Below are 24,738 nucleotides of genomic sequence, written 5' to 3'. Positions count from 1 at the left end.
ATGCGTTTGACGCACACGAGACCTGTCGCCGCACTTGGAAAGGCCTCACCATGATGAGCAATGAAGCTGAACTGCAAGAGGATGGCTTCAGAGAGAGATTCCAATTTGACTCCACGCCTCCAAGAAGAGCTGTGATGCGAAGCACACCATCACTTGAAGAGTAAGAATTCTCTTCTTCTGCTGCCACCGTGTTTGCCCGGATTATTGAAGAAGACGACGACGCGACATCATCTCCACCTGCTTCAACACACGTCGAATCTGCACCAAGCTCATCTGCACCGCCACCAAACAACTCCACCGATCCTGCTGCGCCTGGGAACGCGTAGAAAACTCTATGTCTTCAAACCTTTTTGGTCATCACTGACAAAAGGGGGAGAAGCATGATGTTTATAGTCTTCAAGCGGGTCACTTTGGGCGGGTGCCTTTATATTTTGCTACATTTTGCTTCGTGCTTACAACTCCCGTTTTTGCTACATTTTGCTTCATGCTTACAACTCCCATTTTTGCTACATTTGCTTCTTTGAGTTGTAACACTTAGCCTTGATGGCCGTCTGCTACCTGTTTGTCACTCCGTTATGCGAAGATAAATTCCGCATGTGCGATGATAAATTCCGCACTCATCTCTTACTGCAGACGTCCATTTTCCATTATGCATGTCATTATCTTCATATACTTTCACATGCATAGTGGATTGTCATCATAAGTTGAAGTGGATCTCCACAAGTACAACCTGCCATGTGCATTTGCATTCAAAAGGCAAATTACTTATATGCACATCTTCAGGGGGAGCCCTTGCAACTTATGAAGACAAATTCCTTTACTATTTCACAAATTATGTTCCCCGTTGAAAACTTCAACTAGTTTGTCATCAATCACCAAAAAGGGGGAGATTGTAAGTGCATCTAGTGCCACCCCTAGTTGGTTTTGGAGTATTGACGACAAACCTAGTTGAGGGACTAACGTGTTTGTGAGAATTGCAGGAAAACACAGGTAGAAGTCCCTCATTGATTCGGTTTTATTACCAGAGATGACCCCTAAAAATGTACGAAGACATTGAAGACAATGGTGGTTTATGAAGATATTCATATTGAAGACAATGACATGAGAAGACTCCCTATGAAGCTTATGGAACTCGAAGACTTAGATCCTTCGTAGTTTTATTTCATTTATGTTGTGTCATAGGAATCACCGTACTGTTAAGTGGGGTCCAAGAGAACCAGTCAGAATGACTGAAGTGATGCCTAATTCAAATCCTATGTCTTCGAGCGAAGACTTTGAGAGAAAATCTTGTCCAGAGTCAGACAAGTCAGCTTTACTTGTAGCCCAAGTAAAGTTGCCGTGTGAGTTCAAAATTCGACCGTTGATACACGTGTCAGTTCCTTAGTGACCCGGGGTCATTTCGGACAGATCAGGTCGGGTTGCCAAGTGGCTATAAATAGTCCACCCCCCACAACCATAAACGGTTGGCTGCTCAGATTTTAGTGCACGGCTTTTGTCGTTTAAGAGCAACCCACCTCGAAGCCTTTGAGAGAAAAATTCCTAGTGAGGAGAAAAGCCCTAACCACCCAGAGCCAGAGTAAATTGGGCATCACTTAAGTCTTCGTGTCTGTGTGATTTGAAGACTTATTACACTTGAGGACTGTGCATCCTCCAGACGGTTAGGCGTCGCGTTCTGAGCATCCAAGAGAAATTGTGGATTGCCGGTGAACAAAGTCTGTGAAGGTTTGGGAGTCTACCTTGAAGACTTACCAGAGTGATTGGGCGAGGTTTGTGTGACCTTAGCTCAAGGAGAAAACGGTGAGGACTGGGTGTCTTGGACTAAGTGTCCTTGACTGGGTGTCCGGGACTGTGTGTCCTTCGGTTTAAATACCTAGCCGCTCCAACCAGACGTACAGTTGTCACAGCAACTGGAACTGGTCCAACAAATCATTGTCTTCGTCGTGTCACTGGTTTCATCTACACTTCCTTTTACTTACAGTTATTCATTGTGAAGCCATTGCGAGCTTGCTTTATCTTTTGTCTTCACAACATGAATGTATGATCTGTTTGGCTTCATAACTTCTTCCTACCTGATCCTTATTACACTGAAGCTGGTTGTCATTGCGCTTTCACTCTATTGAATACATGACCATGGCTGGCCTAGTGTAATCTAACTTCCGCTGCATAGTAATAGGCATAATCTTCACTGTTTGTCTTCATAACTCTCACGTTTTGAAGACTTCCATAAAAATCGCCTATTCACCCCCCCTCTAGTCGATATAACGCACTTTCAGCTTCAGAGCTCTTCCTTTTTCTGGCTTCAGCTTCTGTAGCTCTTGTCTTCTTTAGCTCTGAAGCTGTTGACCGGCTCTTTGGCTTCGAGCCAGTCGTGGCGGTTGGGAAGACAATGGAGGTGGCTGCTTGTCTTGATGCCTCTGGTTCACTCACAGCAGGCTGCTTCTTCTTCTTTGCGGCCATCTTGGGGTCAATGCCTGGACGCCCAAGTGCCTTGCGCTTTTCAGCCTCGTTGTAGGCTTGAACACATTTGTCAGCCAATGACTTCATCCTTTCACGCGAGCCTTGAGCTTCAGCACGCTTCTTCAGAAAGTTTTCTTTGAGATCATGCAGCATGATTTTGAAGCTTCTCACTTCCTGCACGCTGAGACTGGCCATGTGTTTCTTGAACTGAGCTTTTTCGTGATCAATTTTCTGCTTCAGCTCAACAATGCGCTGAGCAATGGCCAGTTCTGAAGCAATTGCGCCTTGGAAGGCGACGCTGAGTCCAATAGGTAGCTGCAGATCATTGAAGCTTATATCTGGTGTGTCAAACCATTCATCGATGAAGCTGTGGATGATGGCGACATCAAAGAGAGGCAGATTGTTGAAGATTTCCGCTTCCTCCTTGCTTTTGATGAGCTGTTCTAGTGCGTCATCGCCCAGATCTTCATCGCTTGATAGATCAATGGCTTCACTGCGCAGAATGGCAGCAGCAGTGAGCTCTTTGCCTGTGTGTTGCTGGGGCTCCTTATCCTTCAGGGGCTTGGAGATGCGGGATACATCTTCAGACTGCACACTGACTTCAGGAGGTGCAGTTTTCAATGGCTTCGCCCTTGAGATTTTTGAGGCAGGGGCCGGCTTCGAAGCTTTTGGTTTCTTTGTCTGCTTTGGCTTCAGCACAGCAGGAGCTTCATCAGACTCAGAATCAGCTGGAGGGTCATTCACAGCAGTCCCTTGGACTAAGATGTGGGTGATCAGGCCCTCAAGATTGGCAAACGGACTGATGATATTGGGTTCCGCGTCGCGTGTGCCATCTGCCCTTGGTGAGGAGGGACCAGGATTGAAGTCAAGCCCAAATTTCTTCTTGTTTAGCTTCGCAAACTGTTGAGCAAACTGAAAGTTGCGTTTGAAGAGATTGTCGTCATGACACCAGAGAAGTGACGACGGATGTGCATCATCAGGCTGTGGTCCTCGGACCATGCATGGGTAGAAGCCTTGAGCAATGGCTTCATCTCTGGTTCTGGGTACAAGGTTCTTGTATAAGATATCCCCCCATGGACTCTTGATTGCATTCTTTTCAGCATACTCCTGGGTGACAAAGCGGTATTTGAACCACTGTTCTGCCCAATAGCGTCGAATCCATTGGATTCGGGTTTTCGCTGCCCATAGCTCTCTTCTGGATCTGTTTTGTACATTTCTGCCAAGTCTTCAGGTAGATCCTTGGAAGTTCCCTCACATCTCTATCTGCCCCCCTTTCTTGCTGCAACTGAAGCCATAAACTTTAACTTGAAAGGCTTCAAAACTTTCAAAGGCTTCAAAGGCTTTCTTTTTCTGGACAAACAGGAACTGGCTTCAGGAGAGTTTATGTGATGCTGTAGGAATTCTGCAAATGAATGCAGACTATGAGAACCGAAGGATTCTCCCACGGACATGTACCTGTGACAGCATTAAGGTGCGAGGGAAGGGGAAGAGGTCATATGCATTCTCAGAAGGTTTTGAAGATTAATCAGTTTAGAAGACATTGACCTCATTGTGCGAAGACATTCACTTATAGATAAGAAGTTGGTTCCAGATTTGTACGAACCCATAGATCAGTACAAGTGAGGAATCTAACTACTTTATGAAGCACAAGTGAATATACTAGGCATGTTATGAGATGCAGCGAGAGATCTAACTGGTGTGAAGAGAAACTTCTTATTGTTGAAAGTGACAGAACCAAGAGATCAAAAGAGGCTGTAAAAAGAAGTTTTATTTACCACACTGGAACTCCTAGACGGAAGGAAGTTGATGCCGAGCAGTTCAGTCCTCCGTGCCCTAACTTGGCGACGGAAAACACCTACGGCGACGGCGGAAAGGACGATGTCCGCGGTCGGCGTGAGGACGGCGTTGGAGAGGTTGCGGCAGCGAAGCGCTTTGTCTCCGGCGTCATCGAGTGCTAGCGGTGGTGCTAGGGTTCGTGCGAGGATGGAAGAAGGATATAATGACTGCGGTAAGTGTGAATTTATAGACTCAGAGGTGGCACTGTGCTATTACGCAGGTGCCCCTGGCGGTTCGCATTTGAGGCACGCGTGGCCAGTTAGCGGAAGTTTGGGGTTTGTTCCACGTCCTACGCACGCCTAAATTGTCGGGCGGTCGTTCCTGCTTCTCCGGATCTTATGTGGAGGAATGAGCATTAAAAACGGATTTTTATGGTTGTCTCTATGTCTTCAGCTGACAAGGACACAGTGAAGATATTCGACAGTTTCAACAGAATGCATATGACTTGGAGAGATAGAGTTTGAGATAGAAAGCATAGAGAGGTTAGGGTCCGATCACATTCACTTAGTTCAAAAGATTCAACCAAGAAGACATAGCTATAAGTGAATGCTGTAGAGGACAGAACACTTAGAGCATATATATATATATATATAATCATCGTAGTGAAGATAATCATGAAGACATGTTAAGTTTGAAGCCAAACCAATGTGAAGATATTGCAAGGTAACGCCATGAGTTAAACACTTCAAAATGGAACGTTTGGTGGTGGCGTTACCCACCGTATAGGAAGTATCAGACCCAGACACGACGCACAATTATTGTGGCGCTCCGAAGTCAAATTCCACATTAATGTATTCACACTTAGAATGTATGTCTTCATGGATTGAAGATATACTTTACTTTGTGCGTTGCACATCTAAGTCATCAATATGCATAAGTGTTAGGATGTGTGCCTGATCACAGGACATTTGAGGATTCCAAGATATTTAGCTCACACCGTAACTTGCAAAACCTCTTCTCATCCAAGGGCTTGGTGAAGATATCTGCCAATTGCTCTTCAGTGTTGACGTGTATGATATCAATGTCTTCCTTCACAACATGATCTCTGAGAAAGTGATGGCGAATTTCAATGTGCTTTGTCTTCGAGTGCTGAACTGGGTTGTTGGCAATCTTGATGGCGCTTTCGTTGTCGCAGTAAAGTGGCACTTGCTTCAGATGAATGCCATAATCCTTGAGTGTTTGCTTCATCCACAGAAGCTGAGCGCAGCAAGATCCAGCAGCAATGTATTCAGATTCAGCAGTGGAGAGAGATACACAGTTCTGCTTCTTTGAAGACCAACATACAAGTGATCGTCCCAGAAAGTGACATGTGCCTGATGTAGACTTGCGATCAACTTTGTCACCAGCATAATCAGCATCCGAAAATCCAACCAAATCAAACTCTGAGCCCTTTGGATACCATAATCCTAGAGTTGGGGTGTGAGCCAAATATCGAAGAATTCGCTTCACAGCTAAGTGATGCGACTCCTTTGGTGCCGCTTGAAATCGAGCACACATGCAAACACTAAGCATGATATCTGGCCTAGATGCACATAAATAAAGTAAAGACCCAATCATGGAGCGGTATACCTTTTGATCGAACTCTTTACCATTGTCGTCAGGACCTAGATGATGTTTGGCTGGCATTGGTGTTGTGAAGCCTTTGCAGTCTTGCATACCGAACTTCTTCAGGCAATCTTTGAGATACTTCTCTTGAGATATGAAGATGCCATTGCGCTGTTGTCGGATTTGAAGACCAAGAAAGAACTTCAGCTCCCCCATCATGGACATCTGATATTGCTCTTGCATCATATATCCAAACTCTTCACTGTACTTCCGATTGGTGCAGCCGAAGATAATGTCATCCACATATATTTGGCACACAAACAGTTCACCATCGTATGTCTTCGTGAAAAGAGTGGGATCCAGGGAACCAGGTATGAAGCCTTTGCTCTTCAGAAAGTACTTGAGTGTATCATACCAGGCCCTAGGGGCTTGTTTGAGGCCATACAGTGCCTTGTTGAGCTTGTATACCATATCAGGATGTTTTGGATTTTCAAAACCAGGTGGTTGTGCAACATACACTTCTTCTTCAATCTTGCCATTGAGAAAGGCACTTTTCACATCCATTTGATATAGAAGTATGTTATGATGATTTGCATAGGCCAGCAGTATGCGTATGGCTTCAAGCCTAGCCATAGGAGCAAAAGTTTCATCGAAGTCAATGCCCTCTACTTGAGTATATCCTTGAGCAACGAGACGAGCTTTGTTTCTGACAACTTGACCATGCTCATCTTGCTTGTTGCGATATATCCATTTGGTGCCTATTATGTTGTGCTTCCGTGGATCGGGACGCTTAACCAGTTCCCATACATTATTCAACTCAAACTGTTGAAGCTCTTCTTGCATAGCTTGAATCCATTCAGGTTCCATGAAGGCTTCCTCAACTTTCTTGGGTTCTGATATTGAGACGAATGCGAAATGCCCACAGAAGTTTGCTAGCTGAGTTTCCCTTGAACGAGTGAGTGGACCAGGTGCATTGATGCTGTCAAGTATTCTGTCAATCTGCACTTCATTTGCAACACGAGGATGTATAGGGCGAAGACTTTGCTCTTGCTGATCTGCGTTGTTGTTTGGAGGAATGTCTTCATGCTGAGCATTGTCTTCATGTTGATCAGGTGCTGAGATGATGAGTTCTTCTTCAGGATGAGCTTCAGAAGGCATAATCTCTCCAGTTCCCATAAGCTTGATTGATTCACTAGCTGGGACTTCATCTAGCACATTTGGCAGTTGCTCTCTTTATGAACCATTTGTTTCATCAAACCGCACGTCCACTGTTTCGACCACTTTGTAATGGAAGAGATTGAAGACTCTGTAGGAGTGTGAATCCTTTCCATATCCAAGCATAAAGCCCTCATGTGCTTTTGGTGCAAACTTTGAGGTGTGATGTGGGTCCTTGATCCAGCACTTTGCGCCAAATACTCTGAAGTAACTGACATTTGGCTTCTTGCCAGTTAGGAGTTCATAAGATGTCTTGTTCAGAAGCTTGTGAAGATAAACACGATTGATTGTATGGCATGCAGTATCAATGGCTTCAGTCCAGAATTTTCTTGGAGTCTTGTATTCATCTAGCATTGTTCTGGCCATTTCAATGAGTGTTCTGTTCTTGCGTTCGACGACGCCATTCTGCTGTGGTGTGTACGGAGCTGAGAATTCATGTGTGATGCCCAAGGTATCAAGATATGTATCAAGGCCAGTGTTCTTGAATTCAGTGCCATTGTCACTTCTAATGTGTTTTATCTTGGCGCCAAAATTGTTCATAGCTCGATTGGCGAAGCGTCTGAAGACATCCTGCACTTCAGTCATGTAAAGGATTATGTGTACCCAAGTATATCTAGAGTAATCATCAACAATGACGAAGCCATAGAGGCAAGCAGTAGTAGTAAAAGTTGAGTAGTGAGTGGGACCGAAAAGATCCATGTGGAGCAGTTCGAAGGGTTGTGTAGTAGTCATGATTGTCTTCGAAGGATGTTTTGCCCTTGTCATCTTCCCTGCTTCACAGGCACCGCATAAATGATCTTTCTTGAACTTGACGCCCTCGATGCCTATGACATGCTTCTTCTGCGCAAGGGTGTGGAGGTTCCTCATGCCAGCATGCCCAAGCCTCCGATGCCAAAGCCAGCATTCTGAAGCTTTTGCAAGAAGGCATACCGCAAGTTGTGGTCCTGCTGAGAAATCTACCACGTACAAATCACCTTTCCGATACCCTTCAAACACTAGAGATTTGTCAGATTCCATTAGCACCAGGCAGCGATATTTTCCAAACATTACAATCATATTCAAATCGCAAAGCATTGAGACAGACATTAAGTTGAAGCCAAGGGATTCAACAAGCATGACTTTATCCATGTGTTGATCCTTTGAGATTGCAACTCTACCTAGACCCAATACCTTACTTTTACCAGTGTCAGCAAATGTGATGTGGCTCTTGTCGGATGGACGTAATGTTGAGTCCATAAGAAGGCTTCTTCTGCCAGTCATGTGATTTGTACACCCACTGTCAATAATCCATTCTGAAGATTTTGAAGTCGCTGGTGTCGTACCCTACAGTACAGTTAGGGGGATAGGCTTCATGAAGAGAATTGTGAAGCATAAACATTTGACGGACCAGTGGGTTATGAAAACTTAAATCCAGATTAGGACTAATAGGGAGAGTAGCATGCGATTCAGGAACGAAGTACATATTGATCCCATTCGGGCATTTTATCTTGCGCCCTACAAGATTTTTAAGGTCCCCAACAATAGCATCAGAAAATTTTGTTTTTCTGCTGGAGACCTTTCCCTGCAAAAGAGAGTTAAGCTTTTTTAACCACCCACATCTTCAAGGGTGGCTTAGAAGCAATAAGTCTAAGTGCAGCATCTGAGAATTTTGGCTTTGAAGCCTTAGCAAACAGTCTAGCAGGTGGACAATAATACTCATAGGAATAAGCAGAATAATTTTTGGTCACATGAACACGGTTCGATGAACCGCTCTCATACTCATGTGCCTGAGTATGGTTTCCCTGCAAAACATTTGTGTTAGTGTGACTCCGGTGAGTCCTCTGTTTGTATGAAGCCATTGGACCGTATGAAGCCTTTGGTCTGAGATTTGTCTTCTTCAAGTGAGGTGTCATGAAGACATTCACAGGAAGATTTTCCAGTCACTTTTTGGAAACCCAGATCTTCTTCATAGGCGGTCCATTCCTGCAGTTAGTACCAATGTACCTGGCAAACACTTCACCATTCTGATTCTTAAACAGTTTATAGTTTGCATCAAAGGATTCATCTATGATAATGGGGTTAGCACAAGTGAAGCCAGATAAGTTGGATGGATCTGCTGAAAGTTCCTTTGCAGCAACCCATGTGGTTTTGGGGTACTGCTCAGGTTTCCAGTAAGAGCCATCTGCATTGATTTTCCTCACAAATCCAATACCCTCTTTTCTAGGGTTTCGATTCAGGATCTGCTTCTTGAGGACATCACACAGTGTCTGATGTCCTTTAAGACTTTTGTACATCCCTGTTTCAAGCAATGTCTTCAACATAGCATTCTCATCAGCAATAGCAGTGGTATCCTCAGCAGAGGGGTTAGTTACCACATCAACAGTTGAAGATATTGCAACAGCAGTAGAAGTGGAACATTCAGCAACAGAATTAGCATTATCACGCTCAATGCATTTAAGACATGGTGGTTCAAAACCTTCCTGAGCGGGACTGATCTGTTCGGAGCGAAGTGACTCGTTTTCCTTTTGAAGATCTTCATGAGCCACCCTCAATTTCTCAAGTTCTTGCTTCCTTTGAAGATAATCATAGGAAAGCTTTTCATGAGTTGTTGAGAGAGTATCATGACGATCTTCAAGTTCCTGATACTTAACGTGAAGGTTTTTTATGTCTTCAATTAAGGATTCAGATCGAGTCATTTCAGCACCCAACAGATCATCGCTTTTGTCTAACAGTTTTTGAATATGTTCCATAGCTTTCTGTTGTCCAGTTGCAATTTTAGCAAGTGTTTTGTAGCTAGGTTTTGAATCACATTCAGAGTCATCGTCACTAGATGTTTCATAGCGAGTAGTGCGTGTGTTTACCTTGGCACCGCGTGCCATGAAGCAGTAGGTAGGAGTGGAGTCGTTCTTGTCATTTGTGTTGGTGTCGGTGATGCAGTCATTGTCTTCAGTGTTGAAGATGGACTTGGTGACGTATGCTGTAGCCAGACTCGCAATGCCAGAATCAGACTCCTCCTCAGAATCCACCTCTGCCTCCTCAGATGCGGACTCCTCCTCTAAATCCATCTCCTTTCCAACAAATGCACGTGCCTTGCCAGATGAGCTCTTCTTGTGTGATGAAGACTTTGATGAAGACTTGGAAGAAGACTTTGAGTATTTCTTCTTCTTCTTGTCGTCAGAATCATATTCCTTGCTCTTCTTCTTCCTTCTGTTCTCATTGTCCCACTGTGGACACTCAGAGATGAAGTGTCCAGTTTTCTTGCACTTGTGACATGTTTTCTTCTTGTAGTCATGAGCAGAAGCTTCATCATTCCTTGAGCTTGATCGTGAAGATTTTCTGAAGCCTTTCTTCTTGGTGAATTTTTGAAACTTCTTCACTAGCATTGCAAGTTCTCTTCCAATGTCTTCAGGATCATCAGAACTGCAGTCAGATTCTTCTTCAGATGAGGAGACAGCTTTTGCCTTCAAGGCGCGAGTTCGCCCATAGTTTGGACCATAGATATCTCTTTTCTCAGAAAGCTGAAACTCGTGTGTGTTGAGCCTCTCAAGTATGTCAGACGAATCGAGTGTCTTGAAATCAGGACGTTCTTGAATCATCAGGGCCAGGATGTCAAACGAACTATCAAGTGATCTCAGCAGCGTTTTGACGATTTCATGTTTGGTGATTTCAGTGGCGCCGAGGGCTTGAAGCTCATTTATGATGTCAGTGAGTCTATCAAATGTGTGCTGGACATTCTCATTGTCATTTCGCTTGAAGCGGTTGAAGAGATTGCGAAGGACACTGATTCGTTGACCTCTCTGAGTTGAGATGCCTTCATTGACCTTGGAGAGCCAGTCCCAGACCAGTTTGGATGTCTTCAAGGCACTCACACGGCCATACTGTCCTTTGGTCAGATGACCACAGATGATGTTCTTGGCAGTAGAGTCCAGTTGAACAAATTTCTTGACATCAGCAGCAGTGACACCTTCTCCAGCCTTGGGAACGCCGTTCTCGACGACATACCATAGGTCGACGTCAATGGCTTCAAGATGCATGCGCATCTTATTCTTCCAGTAGGGATATTCAGTTCCAGCGAAGACGGGGCACGCAGCGGAGACTTTGATTATCCCTGCAGTCGACATAGCTAAAACTCCAGGTGGTTAAACCGAATCACACAGAACAAGGGAGCACCTTGCTCTGATACCAATTGAAAGTGCGTTATATCGACTAGAGGGGGGTGAATAGGCGATTTGAAAGTCTTCAAAACTTGGGAGTTATGAAGACAAACAGTGAAGATTATGCCTATTACTATGCAGCGGAAGTTAGATTACACTAGGCCAGCCATGCTCATGTATTCAATAGAGTGAAAGCACAGTGGCAAACAGCTTCAGTGTAATAAGGATCAAGTAGGAAGAAGTTATGAAGCCAAACAGATCATGCATTCACGTTGTGAAGACAAATGATAAAGCAAGCACGCAATAACTTCACAATGAGTAACAGCAAGAGAAGGAAGTGAAGATGAAACCAGTGACTCGTTGAAGACAATGATATGTTGGACCAGTTCCAGTTGCTGTGACAACTGTACGTCTGGTTGGAGCGGCTAGGTATTTAAACCTTAGGACACACAGTCCCGGACACTCAGTCCTGAACACACAGTTCAGGACACCAAGTCCTCACCGTAATCTCCTTGAGCTAAGGTCACTTAGTCCTCGCCCAATCACTCTGGTAAGTCTTCAAGGTAGACTCCCAAACCTTCACAGACTTCGTTCACTGGCAATCCACAATGTCTCTTGGATGCTCTGAACGCGACGCCTAACCGTCTGGAGGATTCACAGTCCTCAAGTGTAATAAGTCTTCAGATCACACAGACAAGAAGACTTAAGTGATGCCCAATTTACTCTGGCTCTGGGTGGTTAGGGCTTTTCTCCTCACTAGGAATTTTCTCTCAAAGGCTTCGAGGTGGGTTGCTCTCAAACGACAAAAGCCGTGCACTGAAATCTGAGCAGCCAACCTTTTATGGTTGTGGGGGTGGGCTATTTATAGCCACTTGGCAACCCGACCTGATTTGTCCGAAATGACCCTGGTCACTAAGGAACTGACACGTGTCTCAACGGTCAGATTTCGAACTCTCATGGCAACTTTACTTGGGCTACAAGCAAAGCTGACTTGTCCGGCTCTGGACAAGATTTGCTCTCATTGTCTTCACTCGAAGACATAGGTTTTTGATTTAGGCATCACTCAAGTCATTCTGACTTGTTCTCCTGGACCCCACTTAACAGTACGGTGGTTCCTATGACTCAACAAAAATAAAAAGAACTACGAAAGATCTAAGTCTTCGAGTTCCATAGGCTTCATAATGTATCTTCTGTTGTCATAGTCTTCAATGTGAATATCTTCATATACCACCTTTGACTTCAATGTCTTCATTCATTTTTAGGGGTCATCTCTGGTAGTAAACCGAATCAATGAGGGACTTCTACCTGTGTTTTCCTGCAATTCTCACAAACACATTAGTCCCTCAACTAGGTTTGTCGTCAATACTCCAAAACCAACTAGGGGTGGCACTAGATGCACTTACAATCTCCCCCTTTTTGGTGATTGATGACAAACTAGTTGAAGTTTTCAACGGGGAATATAAAGTGTGAAGTTCTGTAAAGGAATTGTCATCATAAGTTGCAAGTGCTCCCCCTGAAGATGTGCATATAAGTTAATTTGCTTTTGGAATGCAAATGCACATGGCAGGTTGTACTTGTGGAGATCAGCTTCAGCTTATGATGACAATCTACTATGCATGTGAAAGTATATGAAGATAATAACATGCATAATGGAAAATGGACGTCTGCAGAATGAGATGAGTGCGGAATTTATCGTCACACATGCGGAATTTATCTTCGCAAAAGGAGTGGTAAAACAAGTAGCAGACGACCATTGAGTTTTAGTGTTTACAACTCAAAAGAACCAAATGAAGCAAAACAAGAGTTGCAAACACGAAGCAAGTATAACAAAACAAGGTACCCGCCCATATTGACCCGCTTGAAGACTATAAACATCATATGCTTTAAACATCATATGCTTCTCCCCCTTTTGTCAGGAATGACCAAAAAGGTTTGAAGACATAGAGTTTTCTACGCGTTCCCAGGCGCAGCAGGGTCGGTGGAGTTGTTTGGCGGTGCTGAGCTTTGAGGTGCTGAAGCGGATGGAGGTGAAGTAGCATCATCATATTCATCAATAATCCTCGCAGTGACGGTGGCAGCAGATGAGGAATACTCGGAGTCTTCAAGTGACGGTGTGTTGCGCATCACAGCCCGCCTAGGAGGTGTGGTGTCAAATTTGAAGCGCTCTGTGAAGCCATCCTCTTCAAGTTCAGCTTCAGTGCAGATCATTGAGAGCCCTTTCCACGTACGACGGCAAACCTTTGTAGCTCAACTGCCCGACCAGCATATGAACGCCACCAATCAACTAAAATGGTAAAATAAACACACACATGCATTAGGAGTTTGTACTTTGTACAGAGAATAACATGCTGAAATTAACTTGCTTGTTGCTGAAATTAACATTATTCACTTACGAGGGTTTTTTCCGACCATGTTATCGATTGCCATCTGATTAGCAAAGGGTCCTCTCTTGTCCTCATAGTCAACGGCTTGTGCATCAATCTTGTTGCGAGTATTGACATCAAGTACTGTTCGTGCAAGGACATCATTAAAACAACTTCTTAGCTCACCAATTAGGGCATCATCACCACTCTCAACAATAGAGAAGTATTTTCCAGGGTTCAAAAACAAAGCAGCCCCATATAATGGATGATCCATTTGATTCTCCCAACGTTTGTCAACAATGTCAATGATCTTCTTGAGCAAAGCTTGCTTGTTTTGGTGGGGAAAACCTTGATTGATCTTCTCCTTTGCAAACCTCATTAATGCTGTCATTTCTGGCATGGCAGGAATCTCATCACCATCCGCTACCCTAAGCACTCGAAGTAGTGGACCTGAAGCTCTAAGGCAGTCCTCAATTGCATGCCACCAATCTGCTGAAAGCACAATGTCTTGCACATTCAAATCGGCTGCAGTTTTCGCCAATTTGTTTCCGACCCATGCTTGACATGTAAATAGACTCCTCAATGCTTGCTTGTGCTTGACCAAACTCTTAAGAGCAAGAATGGATGTGGCAAAGCGAGTGGCTGCGGGTCTCACAAGATCCAGCCCACCCGTTGCCTTCCTCGTTAGACTAAGAATTCTGCCATGCCTATAGATGAAAGTGGTGACTCGTCTACCCCGTGCAATAGGCTTCTTAAATGCCTTTAGCTTCCCTATATCTTCCAACATTAGGTCCAAGCAATGGCATGCACATGGACTCCAATATAGTGTAGGAATCCTTTCCATTAGTATCTTGCCCGCTGCCTTGTAGTTAGCACCATTGTCGGTGACAACTTGGACAACATACTCTTTACCGACATCCTCGATTCTCTTCTCTAGCAAATCTGCTATCATCCGAGCATCTTGGCATTCACTTGATGCATCAACCGACTCCAAGAAGTAAGTGCCCGCCGGGCTGTTTACAAGGAAGTTGATCAAGTGGCGTCCCCTTTTATCGGACCAGCCATCTGACATTAGTGTGCAGCCATATTGCTTCCATGCTACCTCGTGCGTCACCCTCAACTTTTTTGTTTCCTTGACACAATCCCTAAGCAATGGCTCTCGCAGCTCATGAGGAGAAGGAGGCTTGTAACCCGAGCCATATTGACAGGAGGCTTCTATTGCAATCTGGAATTGCCTAGAGCTTGCAACATTGAAAGGAATGCCACACTCGTAGAAAAACAATGCCCACTGCATACTCACATAGTGCCTCTCTTCCGGTGTTTTTGTGCTGGACTCCATGGTGCTTTGAGAGCAACCGGAGCGTCTTTCATCGACAACATCCTTAGGTTTTTTCCTAAGCATGGAAACAATTGACTTGGTTGCAACAGATTGAAACTTTTTGCCCGACATTTTTACCGCAAAGGCTTTCTTGTTCTTCTTGGCTGCTGTCCCTGAACTTGGTCTTGCAGCGAAGCCTTGAACTGTTGCTGCATTAGTGGAGCTTTGAACTGTCCCTGCTGCATCTACCTCCACTACTACTACATCATCATCATCATCTGGCTGTCCTATGTTTCTCCTATTATTTTCCAAATATTCTAACATCTCCCTCCTAAGCTATGTGGTAGCCTTTGGACAACCTGTTGCATCCCCACCAGTGCCAGCAAGATGCTCTTTGTGTCTCTTGATCCCTCCTTTAGTTATCTTGCCACAAAGATTGCACACAACATTATTGATGTTGCCAGGTTTCAACCAATACCAATAATTCCAGCCTGGATCATTTGACCTCCGTGGCCTGCGTTCTGGATCTTCCATTGGATCATAAGCATCACCACCCCCATTAGCTCCTGCATCTGCCATTGTGGGACTGCAAAGTGCAAAGTGCAAACAATTAACAATATAATAGAGGGCACAACCGTAGACAAACAGCTACTATTCTAATAATAAGCTAGTATAAAGAAGATCCACTAACCTGCTATTCTAATCAGCTAACAAGGACAATCAGCAACTATTTTAATCACAACTTGCAGCTAACACTACTATAATATAGGGCAGTGGGCAGAGGGCAGAGGCACAAGCAGCACATCTACACATGCATATACTAAACAGAGGGTTTAGAGGCAAGGCAGTGAGGCACAAGCAGCAACAGCACCATCGGAAAACATGGGCAGGTGAGGGGAAAAGAGAGGCAGAGAGGAGCCGTACCTTAGGAGAGGGCCACCGTCGGCGGAGGAGCTTGGCCGGAGAGGGGGAGGGCCGACGGAGATGGATCTTGGCCGGAGAGGGGAAGGGCCTGCGGAGGAGGAGCTTGGCCGGAGAGGGGGAGGCCGGCGGAGGAGCGGATCTGGGCCGACGGCGTGAGAGGAGAGAGCTCCTCTCTCTTTTCCCCTTGATTTAGAGTCACGGGTGTGTTCCCCCCTCTCTCCTGCCTCTGTTTACCCCCTCTCTCCCGCCCAATTTCTCTTCCCTCCCACCAATTCCTCTTTCTGGCGCGCGCCAGCTGCTGGTTCCCGCTCAACCTGCCCACGCATGTCCAGGGCGTCCAAAATCAACTAAAGCGGCGCCTTATCCGCCTAGGCGACGCCTTGGACGCCTCAACAACACAAGGCGGACGCCTTAGATAGAAAACTAAGGCGACGGCGACGCCTTGACGTCCCCGAGCACTCTGACGCCTAAGCGTCGCCTAGGCGACGCCTTGAAAACATAGGTCATTACCAAACCTTGGGCTTTACACGTCAAAAAAAGAACTTGGGCTTTCTCCAATACTGGTCTCGGGCCCAACTCAGTAGGCGTCCGCTGTTGGAAATATGCCCTAGAGGCAATAATAAATTGATTATTATTATATTTCCTTGTTCATGATAATTGTTTATTATCCATGCTAGAATTGTATTGATAGGAAACTCAGATACATGTGTGGATACATAGACAACACCATGTCCCTAGTAAGCCTCTAGTTGACTAGCTCGTTGATCAATAGATGGTTACGGTTTCCTAACCATGGACATTGGATGTCGTTGATAACGGGATCACATCATTAGGAGAATGATGTGATGGACAAGACCCAATCCTAAGCCTAGCACAAGATCATGTAGTTCGTATGCTAAAGCTTTTCTAATGTCAAGTATCATTTCCTTAGACCATGAGATTGTGCAACTCCCGGATACCGTAGGAATGCTTTGGGTGTGCCAAACGTCACAACGTAACTGGGTGGCTATAAAGGTACACTACGGGTATCTCTGAAAGTGTCTGTTGGGTTGGCACGAATCGAGACTGGGATTTGTCACTCCGTGTAAACGGAGAGGTATCTCTGGGCCCACTCGGTAGGACATCATCATAATGTGCACAATGTGATCAAGGAGTTTATCACGGGATGATGTGTTACAGAACGAGTAAAAGAGACTTGCCGGTAACGAGATTGAACAAGGTATCGGGATACCGACGATCGAATCTCGAGCAAGTATCGTACCGATGGACAAAGGGAATTGCATACGGGATTGATTAAGTCCTTGACATCGTGGTTCATCCGATGAGATCATCGTGGAACATGTGGGAGCCAACATGGGTATCCAGATCCCGCTGTTGGTTATTGACCGGAGAGTCATCTCGGTCATGTCTGCATGTCTCCCGAACCCGTAGGGTCTACACACTTAAGGTTCGATGACGCTAGGGTTATAAAGGAAGTTTGTATGTGGTTACCGAATGTTGTTCGGAGTCCCGGATGAGATCCTGGACGTCACGAGGAGTTCCGGAATGGTCCGGAGGTAAAGATTTATATATGGGAAGTCCTGTTTTGGTCACCGGAAAAGTTTCGGGGTTTATCGGTAATGTACCGGGACCACCGGAAGGGTCCGGGGGTCCACCGGGGGGGCCATGGGCCCCAGAGGCATACATGGGCCAAGTGTGAGAAGGCACCAGCCCCTAGGTGGGCTAGGGCGCCTCCCACCATGGCCCATGCGCCTAGAAGGGGAGAGGGGGCAAACCCTAAGGGCAGATGGGCCCTAAGGCCCATACTCCCTGCGCCTCCCTCTCCTCCCCCCTTGTGGCCGCCACCCATAGATGTGTTTGGGGCTGCCGCCCCTCTAGGGGTGGGAACCCTAGAGGGGGCGCACCCTCCTCCCCTTCCCTTATATATATGAGGCCTAGGGGCTGCCCAATACACGCGATCTGATCTCTGCCTGTTGGTGCAGCCCTGTCTCTCTTTCTCCTCATATCTCGCAGTGCTTGGCGAAGCCCTGCTGGATCACCACGCTCCTCCATCACCACCACGCCGTTGTGCTGCTGCTGGATGGAGTCTTCCTCAACCTCTCCCTCTCTCCTTGCTGGATCAAGGCATGGGAGACGTCGTCGGGTTGTACGTGTGTTGAACGCGGAGGTGCCGTCCGTTCGGCACTAGGATCTCCGGTGACTTGGATCACGACGAGTACGACTCCTTCAACCCCGTTCTCTTGAACGCTTCCGCTTAGCGATCTACAAGGGTATGTAGATGCACTCTCCTTCCCCTCATTCCTGGTTTCTCCATAGATAGATCTTGGTGACACGTAGGAAAATTTTGAATTTCTGCTACGTTCCCCAATAGTGGCATCATGAGCTAGGTCTATGCGTAGTTTCTATGCACGAGTAGAACACAAAGTAGTTGTGGGCGTTGATTTTGTTCAATATGCTTACCGTTACTAGTCCAATCTTGATTCGGCGGCATTGTGGGATGAAGCGGCCCGGACCAACCTTACACGTACACTTACGTGAGACCGGTTCCACCGACTGACATGCACTAGTTGCATAAGGTGGCTGGCGGGTGTCTGTCTCTCCCACTTTAGTCGGATCGGATTCGATGAAAAGGGTCCTTATGAAGGGTAAATAGCAATTGGCATATCACGTTGTGGTTTTGCGTAGGTAAGAAACGTTCTTGCTAGTAACCCATAGCAGCCACGTAAAACATGCAAACAACAATTAGAGGACGTCTAACTTGTTTTTGCAGGGTATGCTACGTGATGTGATATGGCCAAAGGATGTGATGAATGATATATGTGATGTATGAGATGATCATGTTCTTGTAATAGGAATCACGACTTGCATGTCGATGAGTATGACAACCGCAGGAGCCATAGGAGTTGTCTTAATTTATTTATGACCTGCGTGTCAACATAAACGTCATGTAATTACTTTACTTTATTGCTAACCGTTAGCTGTAGTAGTAGAAGTAATAGTTGACGAGACAACTTCATGAAGACACGATGATGGAGATCATGATGATGGAGATCATGGTGTCATGCCGGTGACGATGATGATCATGGAGCCCCGAAGATGGAGATCAAAAGGAGCAAAGTGATGATGGCCATATCATGTCACTATTTGATTGCATGTGATGTTTATCATGTTTATACATCTTATTTGCTTAGAACGACGGTAGTAAATAAGATGATCCCTCATTAAAATTTCAAGAAAGTGTTCCCCCTAACTGTGCACCGTTGCGACAGCTCGTTGTTTCAAAGCACCACGTGATGATCGGGTGTGATAGATTCTAACGTTCACATACAACGGGTGTAAGACAGATTTACACACGCGAAACACTTAGGTTGACTTGACGAGCCTAGCATGTACAGACATGGCCTCGGAACACAAGAGACCGAAAGGTCGAGCATGAGTCGTATGGTAGATACGATCAACATGAAGATGTTCACCGATGATGACTAGTCCGTCTCACGTGATGATCGGACACGGCCTAGTTGACTCGGATCATGTAATCACTTAGATGACTAGAGGGATGTCTATCTGAGTGGGAGTTCATAAAATGAACTTAATTATCCTGAACATAGTCAAAAGGTCTTCGCAAATTATGTCGTAGCTCGCGCTTCAGTTCTACTGTTTAGATATGTTCCTAGAGAAAATTTAGTTGAAAGTTGATAGTAGCAATTATGCGGACTAGGTCCGTAAACTGAGGATTGTCCTCATTGCTTCATAGAAGGCTTATGTCCTTAATGCACCGCTCAGTGTGCTGAACCTCGAACGTTGTCTGTGGATGTTGCGAACATCTGACATACACATTTTGATAACTACGTGATAGTTCAGTTAAACGGTTTAGAGTTGAGGCACCGAAGACGTTTTGAAACGTCGCGAAACATATGAGATGTTTCGAGGGCTGAAATTGGGATTTCAGGCTCGTGCCCACGTCAAGAGGTATAAGACCTCCGATGATTTTCTTAGCCTACAAACTAAGGAGAAAAGCTCAATTGTTGTGCTTGTGCTCAGATTGTCTGAGTACAACAATCGCTTGAATCGAGTGGGAGTTGATCTTCCAGATGAAATAGTGATGGTTCTCCGAAGTCATTACCACCAAGCTGCTAGAGCTTCGTGATGAACTATGATATATCAGGGACATATATGGTGATCCTTGAGATATTCGCGATGTTTGACACCACGAAAGTAGAAATCAAGAAGGAGCATCAATTGTTGATGGTTGGTGAAACCACTAGTTTCAAGAAGGGCAAGGGAACAAAGGGATACTTCATGAAACGGCAATTCAGCTGCTGCTCTAGTGAAGAAACCCAAGGTTGAACCCAAACCCGAGACTGAGTGCTTCTGTAATACAGCCACTAGAGCAGAATTACCCTAGATACTTGGTAGATGAGAAGGCTGGCAAGGTCGATATAAGTATATTGGATATACATTGTATTGATGTGTACTTTACTAGTACTCCTAGTAGCACCAGGGTATTAGATACCGCTTCGGTTGCTAAGTGTTAGTAACTCGAAATAAAAGCTACGGAATAAACGGAGACTAGCTAAAGGTGAGCTGACGATATGTGTTGGAAGTGTTTCCAATGTTGATATGATCAAACATCGCACGCTCCCTCTACCATCGAGATTGGTGTTTGCGTTGAGCATAGACATGATTGGATTATGTCTATCGCAATACGGTTATTCATTTAAGGAGAATAACAGTTACTCTGTTTATTTGAATAATACCTTCAATGGTCTTGCACCTAAAATGAATGGTTCATTGAATCTCGATCATAGTGATACACATGTTCATGCCAAAAGATAGTAATGATAGTACCACCTACTTGTGGCACTGCCACGTAAGTCATATCGGTATAAAACGCATGAAGAAGCTCCATGTTGATGGATCTTTGGGCTCACTCGTTTTTGAAAAGTTTGAGGCATGCGAACCATGTCTATTGGTGTATATGCATGAAGAAACTCCATGCAAATGGGGCGTTTGGACTCACTTGATTTTGAATCACTTGAGACATGCAAATCATACCACATGGGCAAGATGACTGAAAGCCTCGTTTTCAGTAAAATGGAACTAGAAAGCAACTTGTTGGAAGTAATACATTTTGATGTGTGCAATCCAATGAGTGCTGAGGCATGTAGTGGATATCGTTATGTTCTTACTTCACAGATGATTTGAGTAGATACTGAGTATATTTACTTGATGAATCACGAGTCTGAATTATTGAAAGGTTCAAGTAATTTCAGGGTGAAGTTGAAAGATCGTCGAGACAAGAGGATAAAATATCTATGATATGATCATAGAGATGAATATCTGAATTACGAGTTTGGCACAGAATTAAGACATTGTGGAAATTGTTTCACAACTAATACAGCCTAGAACACCATAGTGTGATGGTGTGTCCGAACATCATAACTGCACCCTATTGGATATGATGCATACCATGATGTCTCTTATCGAATTACCACGATAGTTTATGGGTTAGGCATTAGAGACAACCACATTCACTTTAAATAGGGCACCACGTAATTCCGATGAGATGACACCGTATGAACTATGGTTTAGAGAAACCTAAGCTGTTATTTCTTAAAAGTTTGGGGCTGCGACGCTTATGTGAAAAAGTTTCAGGTTGATAAGCTCGAACCCAAAGCGGATAAATGCATCTTCATAGGACACCCAAAACAGCTGGGTATACCTCCTGTCTCAGATACGAAAGCAATAAGGGATTGTCTCTAGAATCGGGTCCTTTCTCGAGGAAAAGTTTCTCTTGAAAGAATTGAGTGGGAGGATGGTGGAGACTTGATGAGGTTATTGAACCGTCACTACAACTAGTGTATAGCAGGGCACAAAGAGTTGTTCCTGTGGCACCTACACCAATTGAAGTGGAAGCTTATGATATTGATCATGAAACTTCAGATCAAGTCACTACCAAACCTCGTGGGATGACAAGGATGCGCACTACTTCAGAGTGGTACGTAATCCTGTCTTGGAAGTCATGTTGCTAGACAACAATGAACCTACGAGCTATGGAGAAGCGATGGTGGGCCTGGATTCCGATAAATGGCTCGAGGCCATAAAATCCGAGAAAGGATCCATGTATGAAAACAAAGTGTAGACTTTGGCAGAACAACTCGATGGTCGTAAGGCTGTTGAGTGCAGATGGATTTTAAAAAGGAAGACGGACAATGATGGTAAATGTCACCATTAAGAAAGCTCGACTTGTCGTTAAGATGTTTTCCGACAAGTTCAAGGAGTTGACTACGATGAGACTTTCTCACTCGTAGCGATGCTAAGAGTCTGTTGGAATTATATTAGCGATTACTGCATTATTTATGAAATCTTGCAGATAGGATGTCAAAACATTGTTTCCTCGACGATTTTCTTGAGGAAAGGTTGTATGTGATACAACCGGAAGGTTTTGTCAATCCTGAAAGATGCTAATAAGTATGCAAAGCTCCAGCAATCCTTCTAGGGACTGGAGTAAGCATCTCGGAGTTGGAATGTATGCTTTGATGAGATGATCAAAGATTTTGGGTTTATACAAAGTTTATGAGAAACTTGTATTTCCAAAGAAGTGAGTGGGAGCACTATAGAATTTCTGATAAATATATGTTGACATATTGTTGATCAGAAATGACGTAGAATTTCTGGAAAGCATATAGGGTTATTTGGAAAGTGTTTTTCAATGGAAAGCCTGGATTAAGCTACTTGAACATTGAGCATCAAGATCTATAAGGATAGATCAAAACACTTAATGGTACTTTCAAATGAGCACATACCTTGACATGATCTTGAAGGTGTTCAAGATGGATCAGTCAAAGAAGGAGTTCTTGCCTGAGTTGTAAGGTATGAAGTTAAGACTTAAAGCTCGACCACGGCAGAATAGAGAGAAAAGACGAAGGTCGTCCCCTATGCTTAAGACATAGGCTCTACAGTATGCTATGCTGTGTACCGCACCTGAAATGTGCCTTGCCATGAGTCAGTCAAGGGGTACAAGAGTGATCTAAGAATGGATCACAGGACAGCGGTCAAAGTTATCCTTAGTAACTAGTGGACTAAGGAATTTTCTTGATTATGGAGGTGGTAAAAGAGTTCGTCGTAAAGGGTTACGCCGATGCAAACTTTGACACTAATCCAGATTATTCTGAGTAGTAAACTGGATTCGTATAGTAGAACAGTTATTTGGAATAGCTCCAAATGTAGCGTAGTAGTTGCATCTACAAGATGACATAAGAAATTTGCGAAGTACATACGGATCTGAAAGATTCAGACCCGTTGACTATAACATCTCTCACAAGCATAACATGATCAAACCCAGAACTCATCGAGTGTTAATCACATGGTAATGTGAACTAGATTATTGACTCTAGTAAACTCTTTGGGTGTTAGTCACATGGGGATGTGACCTTGAGTGTTAATCACATATCGATGTGAACTGGATTATTGACTCTAGTGCAAGTGGGAGACTGTTGGAAATATGCCCTAGAGGCAATAATAAATTGATTATTATTATATTTCCTTGTTCATGATAATCGTTTATTATCCATGCTAGAATTGTATTGATAGGAAACTCAGATACATGTGTGGATACATAGACAACACCATGTCCCTAGTAAGCCTCTAGTTGACTAGCTCGTTGATCAATAGATGGTTACGGTTTCCTAACCATGGACATTGGATGTCGTTGATAACGGGATCACATCATTAGGAGAATGATGTGATGGACAAGACCCAATCCTAAGCCTAGCACAAGATCATGTAGTTCGTATGCTAAAGCTTTTCTAATGTCAAGTATCATTTCCTTAGACCATGAGATTGTGCAACTCCCGGATACCGTAGGAATGCTTTGGGTGTGCCAAACGTCACAACGTAACTGGGTGGCTATAAAGGTACACTACGGGTATCTCCGAAAGTGTCTGTTGGGTTGGCACGAATCGAGACTGGGATTTGTCACTCCGTGTAAACGGAGAGGTATCTCTGGGCCCACTCGGTAGGACATCATCATAATGTGCACAATGTGATCAAGGAGTTGATCATGGGATGATGTGTTACAGAACGAGTAAAAGAGACTTGCCGGTAACGAGATTGAACAAGGTATCGGGATACCGACGATCGGATCTCGAGCAAGTATCGTACCGATGGACAAAGGGAATTGCATACGGGATTGATTAAGTCCTTGACATCGTGGTTCATCCGATGAGATCATCGTGGAACATGTGGGAGCCAACATGGGTATCCAGATCCCGTTGTTGGTTATTGACCGGAGAGTCATCTCGGTCATGTCTGCATGTCTCCCGAACCCGTAGGGTCTACACACTTAAGGTTCGATGACGCTAGGGTTATAAAGGAAGTTTGTATGTGGTTACCGAATGTTGTTCGGAGTCCCGGATGAGATCTCGGACATCACGAGGAGTTCCGGAATGGTCCGGAGGTAAAGATTTATATATGGAAAGTCCTGTTTTGCTCACCGGAAAAGTTTCGGGGTTTATCGGTAATGTACCGGGACCACCGGAAGGGTCCGGGGGTCCACCGGGGGGGGCATGGGCCCCAGAGGCATACATGGGCCAAGTGTGAGAAGGCACCAGCCCCTAGGTGGGCTAGGGCGCCTCCCACCATGGCCCATGCGCCTAGAAGGGGAGAGGGGGCAAACCCTAAGGGCAGATGAGCCCTAAGGCCCATACTCCCTGCGCCTCCCTCTCCTCCCCCCTTGTGGCCGCCACCCATAGATGGGTTTGGGGCTGCTGCCCCTCTAGGGGTGGGAACCCTAGAGGGGGCGCACCCTCCTCCCCTTCCCTTATATATATGAGGCCTAGGGGCTGCCCAATACACGCGATCTGATCTCTGCCTGTTGGTGCAGCCCTGTCTCTCTTTCTCCTCATATCTCGCAGTGCTTGGCGAAGCCCTGCTGGATCACCACGCT

The 24,738-nt window shown here is 44.9% G+C and overlaps 1 protein-coding gene across 1 annotated transcript; it reads right to left on the bottom strand.

Moving 5' to 3' along the window:
- Positions 1-13,028: 13,028 nt before the first annotated feature.
- Positions 13,029-15,445, bottom strand: LOC147980631 (uncharacterized). The gene has a single exon (XM_087516928.1). The coding sequence runs from the start codon at positions 15,189-15,191 to the stop codon at positions 13,572-13,574; it is 1,620 nt and encodes a 539-aa protein (XP_087373054.1). The 5' UTR covers positions 15,192-15,445; the 3' UTR covers positions 13,029-13,571.
- Between the last annotated feature and the right edge of the window lie 9,293 nt (positions 15,446-24,738).

This window comes from Triticum urartu, chromosome 3A (assembly GCF_056163025.1).
Source record: "Triticum urartu cultivar PI428250 chromosome 3A, HENAU_Tu73, whole genome shotgun sequence".
Taxonomy (NCBI): Eukaryota; Viridiplantae; Streptophyta; class Magnoliopsida; order Poales; family Poaceae; genus Triticum; species Triticum urartu.
This window is presented reverse-complemented; position numbering and strand designations above follow the sequence as displayed.

What these genes read in the sequence shown, in the direction of transcription:
- LOC147980631 (XM_087516928.1), bottom strand. Translation starts at nt 15,191, where the DNA reads ATGTTAGAATATTTGGAAAATAATAGGAGAAACATAGGACAGCCAGAT.